This window comes from Crocodylus porosus, unplaced genomic scaffold (genome assembly GCF_001723895.1).
Source record: "Crocodylus porosus isolate Cpor-Errol unplaced genomic scaffold, CroPor_comp1, whole genome shotgun sequence".
Lineage (NCBI taxonomy): Eukaryota > Metazoa > Chordata > Crocodylia > Crocodylidae > Crocodylus > Crocodylus porosus.
The window spans coordinates 58,268,900-58,288,743 of record NW_017728950.1 but is presented as its reverse complement, the minus strand read 5'-3'; the positions used below and the strand labels follow the sequence as shown (position 1 = coordinate 58,288,743).

At 44.1% G+C, this 19,844-nt stretch overlaps 1 protein-coding gene across 1 annotated transcript in view; it reads right to left on the bottom strand.

Moving 5' to 3' along the window:
- Nucleotides 1-19,844, bottom strand: part of ERMP1 (endoplasmic reticulum metallopeptidase 1) — a 31,350-nt gene that overhangs the window by 11,110 nt on the left and 396 nt on the right. The window contains exons 2-11 of the mRNA XM_019554746.1: nt 19,684-19,832; nt 18,655-18,956; nt 18,220-18,347; nt 17,049-17,154; nt 9,906-10,052; nt 8,214-8,306; nt 6,319-6,531; nt 5,187-5,407; nt 1,398-1,572; nt 647-837 (exon numbers count right to left, since the gene is read on the bottom strand). Of these exons, the coding sequence (XP_019410291.1) occupies nt 647-837; nt 1,398-1,572; nt 5,187-5,407; nt 6,319-6,531; nt 8,214-8,306; nt 9,906-10,052; nt 17,049-17,154; nt 18,220-18,347; nt 18,655-18,956; nt 19,684-19,832 (1,725 nt within the window). The remainder of the gene's footprint in view (nt 1-646; nt 838-1,397; nt 1,573-5,186; nt 5,408-6,318; nt 6,532-8,213; nt 8,307-9,905; nt 10,053-17,048; nt 17,155-18,219; nt 18,348-18,654; nt 18,957-19,683; nt 19,833-19,844) is intronic.

Below are 19,844 nucleotides of genomic sequence, written 5' to 3'. Positions count from 1 at the left end.
CAAACTGCTGCAGCAGAGTAAGCAAACACAAGGGGGCATGCAGCCCCCTTGTCTCCCTGCCCTCACAATACCTGTGCCCTATCCCCTGTGTCCCTGCTCCTGCCAGTCTGTCCCACCATTCAGCAGCAAGTGGCAGCTCCAGCTCTGAGATGCCGCTGCCTAGCCAGGCAGGAGCTGGAGCTACTATGTTCTCCATGCACCAGAAAGGAATGGAGCCAGAGCCACACCTGACAGTAAGTGGCAGGGGAAGGGGGGGATGACAGAAGCTGTGGGAGGCAGGCAGCTGTTGCAGCTTTGACTCTGGCTTCAACCTGAATCCAAGACAAAGGGCTCCCCCTACCCTGGGAACAGGGGGGCCTTCAGGCTCATTTTGGATTCAAGTATATATGGCAGTCTCATCACACATGCAACGCATTCTTATACACAGGAGAATGTGGCTGATCAAGTACCTACAAATCAACTGCACTAAAATCACTCTAGTTTCACATTAATGTGAACATTTATCTGGTTTTGTAGGAGCTTCTTGTGACAGCCTAGCCTTTTAAACAACAATTAAGACAACAGTGACTTCAAACATTTCTTTAAAAAAACAAAATAGAAAAACTGTATATATAGATCATAAGGTTAAAAGAAAAAGCCTCCTTACAAAATAGGAAGACAAAACTATAGTACTTTTCACAATAAGGCCTGCCATCACTACATCAGGCGGAATTTCTGTCCCACTTCGCCCCAGGATGGGAGTCAACATTTCAAATATTGTCCAGATGATGTACATTATATAGAGGTATGGAATAAGCATTCCCAGCATATAAATCATGGCAAATCTAATTGTGGCACCTAAAGGGGAGAAAAGAAAAAGCAGCAATAATCTTTAGACTGTGAGATCCAAATTTTTAATCTGTTACTAATCTCTCTCTCTTTCCTCCCTTCCCCACCCTGCCCCCGGTCAGAAAGTCACCATCATACTATACTTAAATTGTGAAACAATTAAGTGGACTTCTGTCCCAACCAATATGCATAACCAGAAAAGGGATTTTGGTCCCATTTTTCATTCAAATATCTGACCAATGACCATAACTGAACATGGTGTTTGTTTATCTGAGTTTACACTGATACACAGTATATGACTCAAGCTACTTCTACATAGCTCCATACTTCAGAGCTGCCCATAGCTTAAGGTAACTGTTACTGAAAGAAAGAAGACCAATAAGCTTAGACTAATCTTAGTTAAAGCTCAGAAAAGTAATTTGTGTTTCTCTCAGAAATTTCTGGGAATAATCTTTATTTTAGGTCATATTAAATGACTACTAAAACATTGCCCCAACTCAGAAAAATTGAGATTGAGGTTTCCGAATACTGGAAGAACAAAAAGGAACAAAGAAAAAAAGAGTCCTTACCATTTTGTTTGAATTCCATATGGACCATTAGCTTTGTGAGTAAAGGAAATGCTACCCACATTGCACATACAAATGCAGAGCCAAGACCCAGCTGAGTGACTACCACCAATGCAATAGACCAACAAGCCAGCGAGACATCAAAGAACACCTCCCCCAGGTACTGCTCATTTGCATTCTGCAACCAAAAAAAAGCAAATACAATGAATGCGGAACATGAACAGTTCACGTATCAAATCTATTGAAGTAATCCACTAGAACCATTGCCCATGCACAGCTCAAGTTTTATTTGGCTAACATATATCCTTTCCTATGCAACATGCCACCACACTCTTTAGAGACTGCAAAGCTTTGGTGGCCGATTTGATTCAGCGGAGATTTGGCCCAATTTAGTGGCCGAATCTCGGAATCAAACTGAATCAGGAGACGCTTTAATTTCTCTTAATCGAATCAGAACCCTCTGAATCAATTCGGAGAGATTCAGTGATTCGGACATAGACGCAGCTTTAAATGTTTTTTTTCTACATACCTCAAGGTACCAGGCAGCTCATAAACGCTGAGATGGTGGGGCGGATGGAGCATCCCACAGGAGGGCAGGGGGGTCTCCAGCATGTTTGGCAGCAGACACGGAAGTGAACCAGAAGCACTTCTGGTCCACTTCTGAGTCCACTAGGGAGTGCACTAGGGGGGCCCCCCTATACACACCCAGTTCGGCGACTGGTGCCTCCTAGGTCTAGAGGGGTACCTGGGGTCCCTCCAGGGTTGATTGCTGAGCCAGAGGGGTGCAGTGGGGGCCCCCTGAGCACTCAGCAGTAGACCCAGAAGTGGACTAGAAGTATTTCTAGTCCACGTCCAGGTTCACTGCCGAGCACACAGGCTCCCCCTGTGCTCCTGTGGGACGCTCCATCTGCCCCACCATTGCAGCATTCACAAGCCGCACCTGGTACCTCGAGGTACGTAGAAAAAGCATTTAAAGCTGTGTCTATGGCCGAATCGCTGATTCAGAGAATCAGCATCGAATCTTCAGATTTGGATTCAGCCAATTGAAATCAGGACAGTGATCCAAATCAATTAATCAAATCACTGTCCCCGATTTGGGCCAAATCCAAATCAAATACAGCCCACTTCACACACTCCTAGATAACCATACATTACAGGACATCAGAACGAACAACAAATACATAAAAATTAGAGGGGATAAAAATTAGAATGGAGATAATGGGAACAGAGAATCATAAACAGAAAGATATTTTCCACAAGAATGAATTTATACACACTGCATTTTATTTCTGTAAACAGATAACGTCCTTTCATTTAGTTATGAACATGTGTGCATGTACTTGGTACTAAATGTGAGCATTATTAACTGAGAGTTTAAAAACATTTCAATATATGCCAAACTGAAATTTCAACAGAAGCTGTAGCTATATCTTTGTATGTAGTGTATTAATACTGTGCATGCTATTAGACTGATGCTTTTACATAAAGTCTGGGAATATACTCATTTATAAAATTAACATGGCCCCACAAGACCCATAAAACAATTGGGAAATTCTTTAAAATAAGATGGGGGAAGGGGGTGGGGATAAAGGCCACGTGTACAAAGCTAAAGAACCATTTGCACAGGTGGCAATTAAGAATCTTTCAAATAGGTTTAGCCAAAAAGGACTATCTGTATAAATAAAGGTTTATAGTATCAAGATCTAACCCAAAAAAGACAAAATGGTATTAGAGATGCCTAGACTGCTGCAGAATAAATTAAAAGTTATTTAGTCTGGAGAGGAGAAGACTGAAGAGAGATTTAATAGCAGACTTCAACTACCCGAAGGGCGGTTTCAAGAAGATGGAGCTGGACTGTTCTCAGTGGTGGCAAATGAGACAAGGAACAGCGGTCTGAAGTGGTAGCAAGGAAAATTTAGGTAAGATAGTAAGAAAAACTCTCTTTAGGAAAGTAGTAAAATACTGGAACATGTCATCCAGAGAGGTGGTGGAATCTCCATCCGTGGAGGTTTTTAAGACCTTGCTAGACAAAGCCCTGGCTGGGATGATCTAGTTGGGGATGGTCCTGTTTTGAGCAAGGGATTAGACCAAATGACCTCCACAGGTCCCTTCCAACCCTTTTTTTTATAATTCTATGAATTCAAGAGTTACTAAGCCATTAGCATTAAAGTGTACTACATTCTAAATCAGCCAGATACCTATGACAGCCAAAAGATAGATCAGCTTCCAGGAATTTTCATGCCATTACATAGAGCAGAACTTCCAGAAGACAGAATAAATCATGATTCATCACATGTTACAACAGGGTAAGATACTTGTTAGAAACAAAAAGTCTGACTAGCTTGACCTAACATACCTAGCATAAAGGCCACACATTGTAAGATTTAATGCTTTCAATAAAGAAATTCAATTTTTAACTTAATATTTGGGCTGTCCAACTTGTGGCCCACAGGGGGTTAAGCTGTAGCCTTCAGGCTCCTTCCCATCTGTGACTCTTCCCATCACTCAAGCTGCAAGAACAGCTGAAGTCTTCAGGCTTCCTCTCCCTCCTCTGGCTTTCACTGCCTGACCCTACTGCAGCAGGAGCAGTGCAGTATGGCACAGCCACGGGAAACAAGGGTGAGCCCAGGACTGCGCGGTGCAACTTGGGGTGGGGGCAGCTTCTCTGCAGTGTGGGTGGGTAGGGAACAGTGTAGTGGGGGGAGGCATGGGTGCCCACATGGCGTGGAGCCCAGGGTGGAGCCAGTGGCTTGCCCCAATGTGTTCAATGGGTGTATACTGTATGCTGGTGTGGCAGCTAGGAAGTTCTATACTTCAGTGTGGTTCCAGGGCTGAGATGGCCAATCAGCTGACTGGCAGCCCCAGCTCCAAGACCACATATCAGACCAAAATGTTTCAGCTTCCCCCACTTCCAGAGACCTACAAGGAAAGTTGGGCAGGCTTAAGTGGCCTTATCCTGCCAGGAATTTTTGGGGCAGCACAGGCCCAAGTAATAGTGCAACCTCACTTAGAATATAGCACTAGGCAGTATAGCACAAAACTGAAGATATTGCAAACCTAGAAAATCAGGGAAGGACAAAGAGAATGATCACGAGCATGGGGGAAAAAAAACAAGTGGATATGACTGAAGTAAATAAATCAGTGAATGATATATACTGGGAACATCCATTCTCCCTGTCTCATGAGACCGATAGGACACATTCAGGAAATTAAGAAGGTAAAATTAAAGTAAATAAATAAATAAATAAATATTAACAACAAAAGCAATAGTTGTGGCCTGGATGTCATTTGAAAGCAGAAGTTTTCCGAGGTTCAAAGAATAACAAGAAAAAGAATATCTGTACTTATCAGAATTTAAGTACTAAGAACATAGAAAAGACTATTAAATTTCTTGCTTCAGGACCCAAAACTAATCTCATCATGACCTCTGATAGTTTGAGCCCTAACGTGTACCTTGGGGAAAAAAGTTGAATTATCCCACACCAGCTTTCTATAATGTCCTTGCACTTTCCCCTGAAGCAAATGATATAGGCCACAGTCAGAACCAGAATACCAGACTAACCAAACTGTAGTTCAATATGGCAATTCCTATCCTTTAAAAAAGAGAAAAAAACCCTCCTTCAAATAAGTCTTCGAGGCTAACAAATCTTTATGCATCTTCTGAGATAAAACCGACCTACTTGGAAGTTAGTGTTAACTTCTTACAACTCTTTCAAATCCATCCCCATCACCAGTAATATCAGTTCCTATTTTAACTTCTGTCAACAAGCAGTAGACTATAAATATACTTGCCTTATAATAAAACTTCTTTGCCAATGTGTGCACAAGGATTAGTTTAGCTACAGCTGCAGTTCCATATAAACAGACAGAGACATAGAAGTGGGAATACCAGAAAAGAGATTGCCCAATGAGAGAAATGAACAGTGCTACAATAACGACAGTCACCGATGTGGAGAGCCAGCTCACGAGCATTAAGCCAAATGCAACAGAAAACTCCTTTATGTAGGAAAGAGCTATGGGTGAGAAAACAAACAAACAGTAAGCTCCAATTCAACACATCATTTTACACACTGCATCCTGTAGTTGTGATAATCTCTATCCTAATTGAGCACCCCAAAATTTTAATTGCCTTAAATGACTGAGAATAGGCCTCAGGGTCCCCCATTTAAGATTCTTTTACAGAATCAGAGCCTAAAATTCATTCAGTTAATTCTTCTGCCACTGAAAGATTTTCTATTAAATTGGACAAATCTTTTGTATAATTAGATGTCAAGTGAGCTTTAGCTCCCCCTGGAGAGATTTCCCACAGCCTAAATAAACAAACAAAAAAAGTATAAAAAAAAATCTGAGGATTTTGGCTTTTTGCATTTCCCCTAGAGAATAGTTACCTAGAGTTTCATTTTGTTTTAAAACTAAAAGCTGGTTTCCTTGTCTCCAAATTAATACACCTTCAGACTTAACTGGACCTTTTATAGTGTCATTTCTATTTCCTTTAGTTTTATTATTTGCTGCTGTGTATAGATAACACTTTAAAAAACCCAACCCACTTGACTAAATATAAAAAGAACTGGATACTGAATGATTCAGAATTACTTTAGATTTTTTCCAGCTGAAAAAAATAATTGAATATTTCATGAAAAAAAGAGAAGCTACTCAGCCATCTGTACACAGATGGATCTGAAAATGTTAAAGATTCAGAACCTAAGACAATTTTTTTTACCACTACAGTCATTCCAAAAGGAGTACCTTAATCCAAGGAGTTCTAAAACAATTACCACAGACCACATAATACATTTCTCAAAGTTCATTTAAACACAGAACTGCAAAATCAGCTGACCTTTTTTTTTTTTTTTTTAAATCATAAGAGCTCCTGTTTACTGTTAAAATTAGGGGGAAAAAAAGTTACATGGTTAACTGGACTTACCCTTGTTTCTGGGCTGCAGTAATTTTTTGCCTATATAAAGGCTAGCAATGGCTGCTACGATATAGTTTATGACGGTGCCCACACGAGCAGGATATGCCAATACAAAGAGGCCAAGCACATCAAAGAAGACCGTATTTCCATGCTGATACTCGAAAGATCTGGCCAGTTTATCTGAAGTTGCTAGGTATTGTAGCATACCTAAAATATTGTCCCCTATTAAAAGAAGAGACAATGAATATCAGAAAGACTAGCACATCTCCGTTGAGTAGGATGCGAGAGAAAAAAGAATAATACTAGAAAATATTGCGTCTTAAAATATGCTTCTAATTTAGATTAGAAATGTGGTAAGACCTTTTACTGGTCTCCTCTTATATAGCTAGAAAAACTTCAGAACAGGCTGGTAAAAGAATCTACTATAGTAATCCTTAATATCAAAATGTTTGGAAACAATCATCAAAGCTCCACTGACATAAAATAGTAAAATGGAGCAAGTCAACTTTACAACAGTGATATTTTGGTATCTTGCAACCATATTACTCTAAAAACACATATTTAAAAGTTGTTTTATCATCACAAAAAAGGTATATCTTGATTCAAACTCTGCCCAGATGACTCAATTCATCACGACTCCTTGAGTGGACAGAATTGCCATCATGAGTGTTGGCTGCAGCCCTGGCTGAGAACTTTGACCGGGATGTGTCAATGCTCCTGCTGGGACTTAGAGGTGGAGGTTCCTGGCTAGAGGGTCTTGCCCCTCTGCTCAGTCAGACCAATCACCATATTTGGCATCAGGAAGAACTATTACCTAGGATCTCCTGAGCATATTACAGAAGCAGAACATTGGCTTTTGTGAGTCCCCCGCTTTACCTGTGACAGATAGGTCTTATATTGTGTCAGGGTTGACAGCGGTTTTATGATGGAGTTTAAATTATGGATTTGTATAGGATGGTTTGGATAAGGATGATCCTGCCTCAGGCAGGGGGTTAGAGCAGTAAGTCCCATCTAGTCTTACTGCTCTATGATTCTATGACTGACCCCCTTCCCCCAGCCTGACTTGGCCTAAATCCACACTTGGACTGATTTACAAACTCTGTTACTAAATCCTTACCTGGACTGATTTAAAAACTCTGTGATGGAACAATTCAAAATGAACACAAAGTTGCTCTATAATTCACTTAACTGTTACTATGGTATCTATTAAAGAAAGAAAAAGAAACGGTTGAGGCTAATCCAGAAAAGAATCAGGTCAATTCTGCTACTAAAAGGAATTTTAACATTCCTGGTAATGTCTTGCATATTTTTGGATGCCTCGGTTTTCCAGAAGTCTAATATTTTATAAGCTTCTATTTTAAGAAGTAAATATTGAGCGTGGAAAAATGATAAATACTGAGCAGATCTGGAGAGCAAATTCTCTTCTGTACAGGATGGGCTGCAGCAGCATAAGCCTGCCCCAGCTCCCTTGCAAGTTTGCTTCTCAAAGGACAACTTTGTTTGATTCAATCTCCTTGCCACCCTTTGGACCCTCTGTCTCTGTAGAGAATGTCAAAACAAGAATACAGAGGTTTACAAGAAAACAGCAAGTGGTGAACTCTGAATAGCCAACAGACAATAATGATTTTGATTATTAACTAGTCAGATATAGGGTCTATAGTTCATTATAAATCCTGAGCCATTAACATTCTGAGAAACATGATTCATTTCCCAGGAATTTGCAGGGTGTGTGTTCATGTTCAGGATGGGGTTGGATTTTAATTTTTCTATGACTCCTCTCTTTAAATTATCCCTTACTAATGGGTTATGAGATTTTCAGTTTGTAGAGCCAAGTTTTATGGGGAAAGGAAGCAATCCTCAAAGATCCGTATCGCCTAAATTTTGATAGAAGTCAGAATACCAACCTGCCCTCTGAATTGAATCTGTCAAAATTCTGTCTGCTGTGTCAAATTTTGTATGATAAATGTAGCCATTTTCAATAAAGGCCAAGTCTATTCCTAAAAAGAGAAAGAAGTACAATCAGTTACCTAAAATCTAAGCAAATATTTGAAACCTCCAAAAATATTTTACAAACAATGTGACTCACCCTGCAGTTTCAATAAATGTCTGTTAACGTCTTACAGAATGTAAAATTTAGGATCCTAATATTATAACAGACTTGGAAATATTTGGTCCCATTGTACATGCAAACACTGTGCATGCCAGTAAAGCATAACAACCCACTATTAGAGAAATTCAGATATCTACTGCAGCGTTTGTGATCACTTAATCCTCCGAGATGAGCATAAGCCCTAAAACTCAGTTCAAGTTTACTTGGTGACAGGTGGGCTATCTATAGTAGTGAACTACCACATATTGAGCCACAAAGCAAAAAATCAAAATTCTGTGTTTTTCCCAGTATAACTCCTGAAGTTTTGGTGGAGTTCTACTCTGAAAGACAACTAAAAATGGTATTAAGGAGTTGGAAAGTTACCTTTAACAAAGTTCACGTGTCCTCTTTTTTCTTGTTAACTGATGTTTTTCTAATCACCAGCTGCAAATTCTGCTTGGGCTCCTGATGATTTTTTCCCTTTTGACAAGTTACTGCTACTGGCAAGTGAAATTCTACCTTCACTGCACCCCTGTGTAAGTCACAGTAGGATCAATTATACCTGCAGGAACATCTGGCTATTTCTAGTGCTCTAATTGATTTTGTACTGATACAACAGATCAGATGAACACTTCTGCTGAGGTAACAGAATTAGTTCTCAAAACATACCTATTTGTCAGCAATGTAAAAAGGAAAGCCCTTTTTTCCTTGAACATATGCCTTTTAACAAGTACTTCCCCCACTTCCACCAACACCTCTAACTTAAACATTTAACTATTTTAACTATGCACTATTATATTTCAAATTTCCAAGAGCGTTTCCCACCATACAAGTAAATTTGTTTTTTCCCCAGGGTGGATCCCAATAATACTTTGTCTCTCCATGGAGGTACACTGCAATTTTATTTGCAGTTGCTGTTGCCAACTCCTATCCATCACTGAGCAATATTTCTACAGTCAGCAGGCAACAACTGCAGCTTTATATAACCTAAATATGTAAAGAGGTACTACCCAGAGATGACTACGTAAATGATAATAGTCAATGTTGTCACAGAAGAAGGAAATTTAATACGTGCAAACTTCTTGTATTTTGACAACTTGGCATTTTAAAATTGTAATTAGGATTAACTGTAACTTGCAGTATTAATCTATGCCTCAATGGTCAGGATTTTCAGTTTGCCACAGCAGTTGGCACCCAAGTGCTGAAGAATTCATGAAGCAGACACAAATAGTTATGGCTCACTGAAGAACAGGATTTTCTGGTCTCTTACTATTTGATCCTCATTTTCAAGGGACATCAAAACTCAGGAAAGTGACTGCTCCAGGGGAAAGACACTACCCCCACACAGGCTAATGCAAACCCCAAGTTAATTTTCAAGATGTAAAAAAGCATGTATGGCTTAGAACCTGAACACACTCTCTCTTACATGGAGTGAATGTATACAAGATCAAGCCCGTTTTATATGCGTAGGAAAAAATTATAATACAGAGGCCTTTTAATAACATACCTGGAATGTTGCCAAAGTCTCTGTAGATGCGGAAGTCTGTCTCTGCAGGGAGTAATCCACTTTGAAATGCTTCCTGAGCTATCACAGAGGCAAAAGGATGTTTGGCTGCAGAGACATATGCTTGTATCAACCAGGGATTCTCAGGTCCTGCCAGGAGGAGAGCAGAAGATTCACAAAATGAAGAATCATTTTGTAAATTTCATTGTGTAAGCGACCTCAATCACCAGAAGGGATTTCTCAGAAAATAATTACTATATTTACTTGAATGCAAGAAAAGATGCCCCGCCCCCCAACATTCATCATGGGGGGAAGCCCTCTGTCTTAAATGGGGGTAGGGGGTGGCAGGCAGTCGCTGCAGCTCTGACTCCGAGCCCAGGTCAGGGTCAGAGTCAGAGCCATACCACCTGCCTGCCCCAACTCCTGCCTCTCCCTGCCCTTACTGTTAGTCACAACTTCCCATCACACCAAACATGCAGAGCACATGAAGGCTCCACCCCAAGCCCAGCCAAATCAGCAGCACTGCAGCTCCAGCTCCAGGATGCTACTGTGTGGCTGGGCAGGGGCCCAGCTTCCACATGCTCCATGCTCAGGAGAAAATGGAGCCACAGCCACATCTGACAGTAATGGTGGGCAAAGGGGGTTGGGCAGACACAGAGATGTAGGCCCTACAAAGAAAGGCAGGCTGCAGGGGAAAGAAAGGGAGAAGAGAATTCAAGGGGTCCCTTACCTCTCCAGCTGCCTGACCCCCTTGCCACTGCTTTCCCCGCTGTAGCAGTAGGGGGGACAAATTTAAGACAACCCCCCAGTTGGCTGTGTAATAGAATTAGGTTCTATACCTGGAAAATTATAACAAATGTATGTATTTTCCATATATGGAATCTAATTATTGAGAAAGCTTTAGGCTACACTGAGTTTAATCATGTCACTGAAAATGCTCAGGGCATTGAAATCAAGTTCTAGCTACACTGGAAAGAGGACTGAATTTTCTGGCACCTGTCATACATCTGTCCAGAAGAAACAACAAGACTGCAACAGAGGTTGGTAAAGAACTGCATCTCTCTTCACCACACCACCAAAACTACAAGCTGCTAACAGTAAATCGCTGGACTTAATAGTCAGGGGCAACAGGGGACAGGGATCAAAATGCCGTTTTAGGGAACCAGGTACAGGAGTGTTGCAAAGCCCAGTTGCCAAGGACAGATTGTACATTACGTTATTCTTCACCGATTCTTCCACCTTGCTCAGGACACTGATGTGTCTTACAGGGAGATCAACCTCATCCCTCTTTCCCTAAAGTAAAGAGGGGAAATTTATCCAAAATGGAAAGAGGAGCAGATTCTGGAAGTATACCTACATCTAAATGAGGCAAATCCTCAAAGTAGAACAGGCACATTCAGTCATGTATCACCAGTGTCTGGTTTATCAGCATTCGCCAGAAAATGCCAACTTCAGAGAAAACTGTTTGATTGGGGTGGGGTGAAAGTAGGAGAGGAACATGCATTTCTGTGTTTGCAGAATCTCAGTCTTAAGCCTTAAATCAGTTTTATCCTTCTACTTCAGTAACCTCCCTAATACATTGATCTATAATAGAATAAGGCTGGGAGTTAAGCTGGTAAACTGGATTGAAGTGATGGGGGGAAAAAAAGAGGAGAAACTGAAATTGTTATCATGTTCATACCTCTACCACAATATCCATTTGCCAGCCACAACCTTTCCAATATACTGACTCTTCTAGAGTTTCCGTGTCGTTATCTTTCACTGTCAAATGCCTATTCTTTAGTACTTCATGCACATTTCACAAATCATTCACTTGTGTCCTGTGCAATAAATACTACTTCATATAATTATGGTTAAAATCAACCAAAGAGAAAGATTTCTCTCAAAACTTATTTACGTATTGTGTTATAACACTCTTACTTTTTAAATAAAAAAATTACACCCATCTCCCATGACAAGCAAGCAAACTTAATTACAAATGCAACAGTATTTGAATATAGCAGCTATAGATTCGACTTATTTGGGTTACTACTTGCCTCTTGTTTACGCTACTCTAAACCCAGCTTCCCATTTCAAACACTAACTGCAGTATTGAATTGCTAGTAAACATCACCTTTTTACTGCAAGGATAAAAATCAACCTTAATTGAGCCTTTTGAAAAACAATAATTTAAATATTACTACTATATCAGTCAGTAATCTATGACCATAAAGAGAATATAATAGTGATAACAAGAGGTGCACTGATACATTATCGGCAAATGGCTTTCTTTGGCTGATGTGGCCAATAATGTTGTTGATAAATACCACATGCATGTGGCCAGCCCAGCAGCATAGACTGTTGGTAAGTCTGTTGAGAGAAAGAGGCAGAAGGGAGGAAAGGGGTAGGGGTAGCAGAACAAGGTCCCCACGATGAGGGAGGGAGTGGGGCTGGGACAGCTGCTGCCAGGCCAAGGCAGGGTGTGAGATGCAGCTGCAAACCGCTCATTTGTGCGGCATGGGGAGAAGGAGGGTGGCTCCCGCCATAGCGTACACCCCCGTGGAAGGCACAGAGGGCATGTGCCCCCTAGATATGTGCATGGGGTGAAGGCAGGCTGTTGCTGTAAGCTGGAGCTGGGGGCAGTGCCAAGCTCTTCCTGGTGGGGGGCTACAGCCACCTCAAAATTCGCCGTAGCCCCCCCTCCCAGGGCTGCTGCTGCCCACCCTGAGCACAGGTGTGGCCCAACCCCCCTGCCAGAAACAGCCTACATAAAGGAGATAGGTGATCCTACGGTTGCTACTGCAATATAAATTGCAACATGGGTTTCCCTTGATTTATGCGGGTTCTTTTTATGAAAATTTGCTCTTATGCAGTGAGCATATTTAGACCCATAATTTGTTATATGCAAGTATATTCACTCTTATGCGATCAGCAGAAATGCGCCCCCCGCCCAAGCAGGTAAGTCGGGGGGGCGGGGGGGAAGGGTCATGGCCCGAGCTGCAGCAGCCCCAGGAGCAGCCAGCGCCAGCTGCCTGCAGCCGCTGGGCTGCACCATGCTCTGCCTGTGTCTCCCGTGCCTGGGCTCTGCTTGTCTGCACTCACCTCTGCTCCTGGGCTGCGCCATGCCTTGGTGAAGGCAGCTGATGTCAGCTGCTCCCAGGGCCACTCCAGCACAAGCTGGGGTGAGTGCGGACAAGCAGAGCCCCGGGCGGCACAGGACACAGCACTCACCCCAGCCCTGGCTGCAGCCAACACCAGCTACCTGCAGCCGCTGGACTGCACTGTCCCCTGAACTCCCCAGGGCTCTGCCTGTCCCCACTCACCCCAGTTCCTGCTGCAGCAGCCCCAGGAGCAGCTCATGCCAGCTGCTGGTAGCCGCTGGGCTGCACTGTGCCCTAGTACAGGCAGCTAGTGTTGGCCGCTCCCGAGGCTGGGGTGAGTGCCACACCCCACACTGCCCGGAGCTCTGGCTCCACTTGTCTGCACTCACCCTAGACCATGCTGGAGCGGCCCCAGGAGCAACTGACACCAGCTGCCTGCGCCAGGGCACAGCACAGCCCAAGAGCAGAGGTGAGTGCGGACAAGTGGAACCCAGGTGTGGGGGGACAGGCAGAGCCCCTGTATTTTACTTGACTAGAGTTGGTTTCACTTTCTGCTTCTCATAGGCAACAGCACAATGATTCAGTATTTGAATACAAACTCTTCAGAACAGCTGTATATACAAGATAAAAAGGATAATTTCACTGAAGGTAGGAAGGATCTCAAAGTTACAGTAAAATCGACAGAACTTTCCCACTTGCTTCAAAACTGAAATCCCTCCTCTCCTTTGCATTCCAATCCAGGGATTCTGCATTAGGGAGCTAAGGACTATTATTTCCTACTGCTCAAGATACTTCCAGTTCTGCACTAGCCTAAAGATCTTATACTATAATTAAGGCATTGGCTGAGGCACTGGGCCCTTTTGGCTTACTCCAAGCCTAGACAACACTCCTGCTGTAATTCACTTGGCTTTGCTTTGCTTTGCTGATCTTTTAAAGATTTCTGCATTTAGTACCCAAGCTTTTTAGTGGCAACACTTCACAATATTGCAAATGTGTAAGCATGACAGCAGCACTTTTTAAACTCTAGAATACCTCAGCTGATTTCCTCCTTTGATGAGAATACCTATTCTAACATTTAGTTAAGTTCACATCTCAACAGCTGATGGAACTGTCATTTCCCCTCCCACAACGTAGGGGAGGAAAGGAAACCCAGACCACCACTTTCCTCCGGGTTCCAACCCACAGATCCTGTATCAAGCAGATGTAGATTATTCTCCCTTGTATCTTCCACATTCCTGAGCTGCTTTCTCCTTCCCCATTTTTCTGTTGTTCTCCTTCTAGCCCTCCTATATATATCCTCTGCAATGCTCACCCATTACTAAAGGGCACTGGTATCTGAGGCAGTCCTTTGATTTCCTTGGGGCTTATCATTCTTTCTCCTGTTGCTCTTCCTCCTCTTCCTTCTTCTGCAGCTGCACTAGCCCTAATCCTCCCTCTCCCCACACCACATACGTGCACTATTCTTGACTGACAAAAGCTTTATTACAGCAGGTCAGACAGCACAGAGGCCAGGTGAAGGGAGAGATGGCCCCAGAGTACTCAGGGTGGAAGCACCAGGGTCAGGTGACTCAGGCTGACTATATGTGAGCCCAACCCAAGATAGGGGCAGGAGGGGAAAGCGGCAGGAGTCTTCTAGGAAGGAAGGGTCCTGGTAAAGAGAGGGGGAGGGAGAGGGAGAGAGAGAGGAACAGATGCACAACTGTTCAGATGCTGGCCAGATGAGGAAGACTGGCAACAACACCACAGCAAGACAGATATGTGTCAAGCCTTATTTGCTTTTTGCAATTTACATTTGAACTGGAGGAAGAACGGCAGGAGGATGAGGCCAACTCACAGTGGGGAGATTTTGTATTACTCCTTGAGCTGACACCCAGCCAGGGGTCCTCAACCTGGTGGTCCAGGAGGTGACTGAAGGGGTGGAGGTGGTCATGAAAGGATGAGCAAGGGCAGCAGCCCAAAATCGCAGCACTTGCAAGCAGCAGTGCATAGAGAGACAGAGGGATACACCCAGTGTAGCAGACAAGAAGCTGGTGTTGACCGATGGGAGTGAGGGTGATGAGAGACTGATTGTAAGCCGGACTCAGAAGAACTGGTGGAGCCTTTAAAAAGGACAAGCCGACTCTAGGTTACCAATCCTGCATTGAGAGCATGTCCCACTACAATGGGAGCCTGTGGTCCTGAACAGTGAGCCCTGGGTTAACCAGTGCAGCTAGAGTAAACTTGGTTGGGGCCTGGATAACCCCAACCAGACAAAGACCTGATGTTTGACAACCCAGGATCCCTACGAGGCTCAGCTTGCCAGTTCATCCCATGAAGGCATGGTGGGTGAGTCACTGAGAGGCAGCTCAGAAAGGAAAGGCAGAAGGGAGAAGCTCCAGGGAATAAGTACACCCAACCTTCTCTTGAAGAAGAGGTGTACATCCTCCCAGACTATACTGCTGAAGATGCTTTGTCACAGATGGGGAGGAAACTGAGCCCTCAACTAGCCCTCTTCCAGGCTACTGCTCTATCTTGTGTGGTATTAGCAGAGTTAGTACTTTCCACCTATGCTTTCCAGAACACAACACATGAATGATAAAACTGGAAATAACATGCACACATCCCTGATTCCAGTCTCTGGTTTATTACTCTACCCAGCATTTCATTAAAAAGCTATAAATGTATTTGGAAATTGGATATAGAAGGCGAATTTATAAAGTATATTGTTAGAATTAAAATAAAGTAGTCTAGAACAGTCTGTCCAAACTCCAAGCAGATGGAAGCCTGCTTGCAGACAAATCAGTGCGAACTGCAAGCTGTTATGCCACTACAGGATCAGCCCTGTACCCCACAGATCTGCTTAATATTGACTACTTTGACACAAAATAACCTTAAAATGCCTGAAATAAAAGCATCATCTGTGCTGCAGAGAATTTTCATACATGTCATGAAAAAATTTATGTCCCACTGCCACTGACTTTCTCTTTTCTTATGCCATGGCCCTGTATAGCTCAACTGTAACGTAAGCAAATACAGTAAAATCCCTGTTACCTGGCATGAGTGGGGAATGGGCGGTGCCGGATATCTAAAAAACACCAGTTAACTGAGGCTGGTGGTTTTTGGCTGGACCACAGGGGGTAATGGGAAGCCAGATGCGGAGCGGTGGCAACACAAGGTGGATGTTTTGGCAGATGCGGCGGAACCCTGCAACAGACCTCCCTCCTGCACTGCGGGGATTGTTCCGTGACCCAGGCTGGGCCAGGTTGTGGGACAATCAGAGCCTGGCAGTTCATCCAGAGGTGCAGCGAGGGGAAAAAAGGGGAGGCATGTGGCCCCTCGATCTGTGCATGGTGCAAGGGTAGGCTGCAGCTGTGGGCTGGTCTCTGTTCCCTACCTCCATGCCTTGCTGCCGCTGCTTCCAAAGTGGTGCGGTGTGACACCATGCGCATCCTGCCACCGGGTGGACCAGGCAGCAAGGCTGGTGAGTCCTAGCACCACTGCTGCCCATCCGGAGCTATGCACGGCCACCCCCACCATTAACAGCCCGGCACTGCCCCGGCCCCAGCCCACAGCTGCAGCCCACACTGCCCCATGCAGATCCAAGGGCATGCACCCCCCGTGCCTCATGCAGCAGTGGAAGCCAACACCCCTCCTGGATCTGGGCCCCCCCAGGCGATGCAGGGCTGGGATGTGGCAGTGCCAGGAAATGACCCCAGGTGCAGGGGAAGGAATGGTTGCAGCTGGCCCAGCCCTGATCCCAATCCTGGGCCTGAGCCCACTCCCTCCCAATCCCTGCTCAGCCCCAGCCCCAGCCTCCCTCCCCGCCCCCCACAAACTTTCCCACCCACAACATTTGTTCTTCTACCTATGACAGAAGTTGCCACATGCGTCGAGCCGGCCAGCTAGAAATTCTGGTTAGTAAAGTATTCCAGTTACTCAAATGTCAGATAACAGGGATTTTACTGTATGCAGGTTCTACCTTGTGTAAAAACTTCCCTTCTTCCTGCCAGTGAGGTTTTTCAATATCGCTTCACTTTAAGCAAACCACTGCAGGTGTACAAGTAGGAAGGGTAATGAGTGCTCATACCTGTTTGAAAAACAAGTTCTTTTCCTCCTACACCTGCTGCCTCCAAGTTAATAAATGCTCTTATCGACTTGGCCCAATGATGCTGTGTGATGAAACCATGACTAGCCTTGAAGGGAAGCAAAGAAGATGCAAATAAAAAATCTGACAAAAACTTAAATTGTTTCCTCCCTACCCCGCAAACAGAAGCAACTCAAATTCAGATTTTAATACAATGCAGATCACAGGTATGCTGCAGGAAGACCAGAAGTTTCCTACAACCACAAGAGCCCATGGTAACAAATAACTCCATAAGAATTTTACCTGAGGCACAAGGAACCATCACCACAACCTCAGAGGTTATATAACACCATCACCACAAGATGTTTCCACTTTTTTTTATTCCATGACAGTCTGTGGCCCCATTCACTGTCTGAGGTCTGAGCTACACTATTAACATCTGTACTTTGATAAGACTAGAGTACCCCCATCTCTGTCCCACTCAGCCAAATCCTGCACAAACATGATTATACAGAAAGGTATGAAGTGGCCTTAATGGAAGCAAGACTCAGACTTACAGAGAAGCAGAACCTTCAGACTTATTACATCTATCAACTTCAGTCAGGGAAAGCTATCTAGCTATCCTAGCATATATTGATTGGAAATTACCATGGAATCACACTCTTTGTAGGGCTGAGGGAGAAGACACAATCTGCAACGTTACTAATTTTTGACTTGTTTGACTTGATGAAAAGCTCCTTAAAGCACAGAAATTTCTATGCCACCATCCCTTGGAAATCAAGAGCACTTAAAACATTACATTTGAATTAAGCAAGTATTTTATGCAAATTTTATCTGATGCTACATATAATGATTCATAGATGAAATTCCATAAACCACTTAACAACGTCAGAGGGCAAGAGAGCACACAGGAGTTTTCACTCCCACGATCTGAGAAAAATGGTGCCATTTGCTACTTGCAGTGCTCCACACATTTACTTACTATATCATTATGGACACCTTTCATAACGTATCTAGAATGAACAGCCTATCAATTTTAACTCATAAGAAAAGCTGATGAACACCTCTAACTTGCAATTAGATCTGTAAACTGTAAGTCATACTTTACTATATCCATTGCCAGCCATTTTTTGTTTAAAGCTTTGTAAAAATCCAGTATTCAAATTATAATTACCTGCAATATACTTTCTTCTGCACCATTAAAGAGGAATATGATGGCATGTTGAAGGGGATCAGCTGACTTTGAAAGAGTGTTCAGTATTTCAAGCATTACTGCACAACTGACAGCATCATCACTGGCTCCTTAGAATCAGTAGAAGAAAGCAATTACTGTGCTATTTTTAACATGGTTAATGCATGCGCCCAGGCAAAACAACCCTTAATCCAAGAGATGTAAAGAGCACCACCTCTAGTTAGGCTACTGTACCCATCATTGCTCCCCACCTGAAAAAAAAATTACTTCAAGTTATCCCCATACGACAGACAGAAGAAAGAGCAGCAAAAGTCGCTCACGGGTAAGTGTGAAGAACTTCTGGAAGCCAAAAATACATCTGGTATCAAATACATACTCTACTAATATGACAAGAAAAGATCACATGCATGCACCTACCTGGGGTATTAACTACAGAGTCAAAGTGGCAATTAGACAGCACTGCATGTAAAGCTCCGTTTCTGGGCTCCAGTTTAACAACAATATTGGTGATATTTGCATAATAACTGGTAAAGCCTCCTAAAAAGTCAATCGTGAAGGTTCCTGTTGGCCTCTGTATATCTACGGAAATCTTGTGGACGTCACTGCTTGCAGCTTCTATTCTCTTAATTTGCTTCAGGAGGTAGTTCACCGTGAGAATTTCATTTTCTGGACTTCCAACTGTCCGCGAATTAAATGCTGTTATATTTTCAAGATACTCTCTACAAAAGATAAAAATCCAATAATTAGCAGCGCAGATCTCTTGGATGTGACACATGTGATGTGCATGTTGGCCACAAAGGAATGTGCTCTTACAGTCATCAGCTCTCTTGCCAAGCCAGAGGCTCAATGGCACAGCAACATGCCCTGCACCCCAGCTCTAGAAAAATGCCTCTGGCTACTCATGGCAGATATGGCAGGTAGCACTTGCTTCTTGCCAGGCGGCCTTCCACAAGTCAGGGACACACTAGCAGCTCTGTGAACCTGCCCTTTTAACAGGACACAGGGCTAAGTCTGCAATTTCCCGTTCTGACCCCTTCCTCTGCCCCAGCTGCTGCTTCACCCCCCGCTCCTTGCTCTGAGCTCCCTGCCTGAGCTGCTGCTCTGCTTTCAGCTCCCTCCCCCAAGCCTGGTCTGCTGGGCCTCTTTCTGCTCCCTGCCATAAGCACCCCCACCCCATGCTACTGCTCTTGCCTCCCTTCCCCAAGCCTCATATGCCGCTCTGCTTTCAGCTCCAGCCCCAATCTGCTGCTCCAGTCACTGTCCCCCACCCTGAGCTCCCTGCCCCGAAGGAGCAGCACCAAATCTGCTGCTCTGCCTTCTGCACCCTGTGCCCACCCCTGCTGCTCTGGTTGCAGCTCCCTGCCCCGAGGCTTATCTGCTGCTCCGCTGCTGAGCTCCCTGCCCCGGACTCCCGCTCTGATCTGCTGCTCTGCTTCCGCCCCGTACCTGGCGCGGGGGGCGCTGAAGGGCGCAGGGCCAGGCGCGCGCAGCAGGCGGTGGAGGGAGAGCTGCACCAGACCGCGAAGCGCCAGCGCGTAGACCAGCAGCAGCAGCACCCCGCGCCCCTCAGGCAGCGCCCGCTGTCGCCGCCCCCGCTTCTCGCCCGC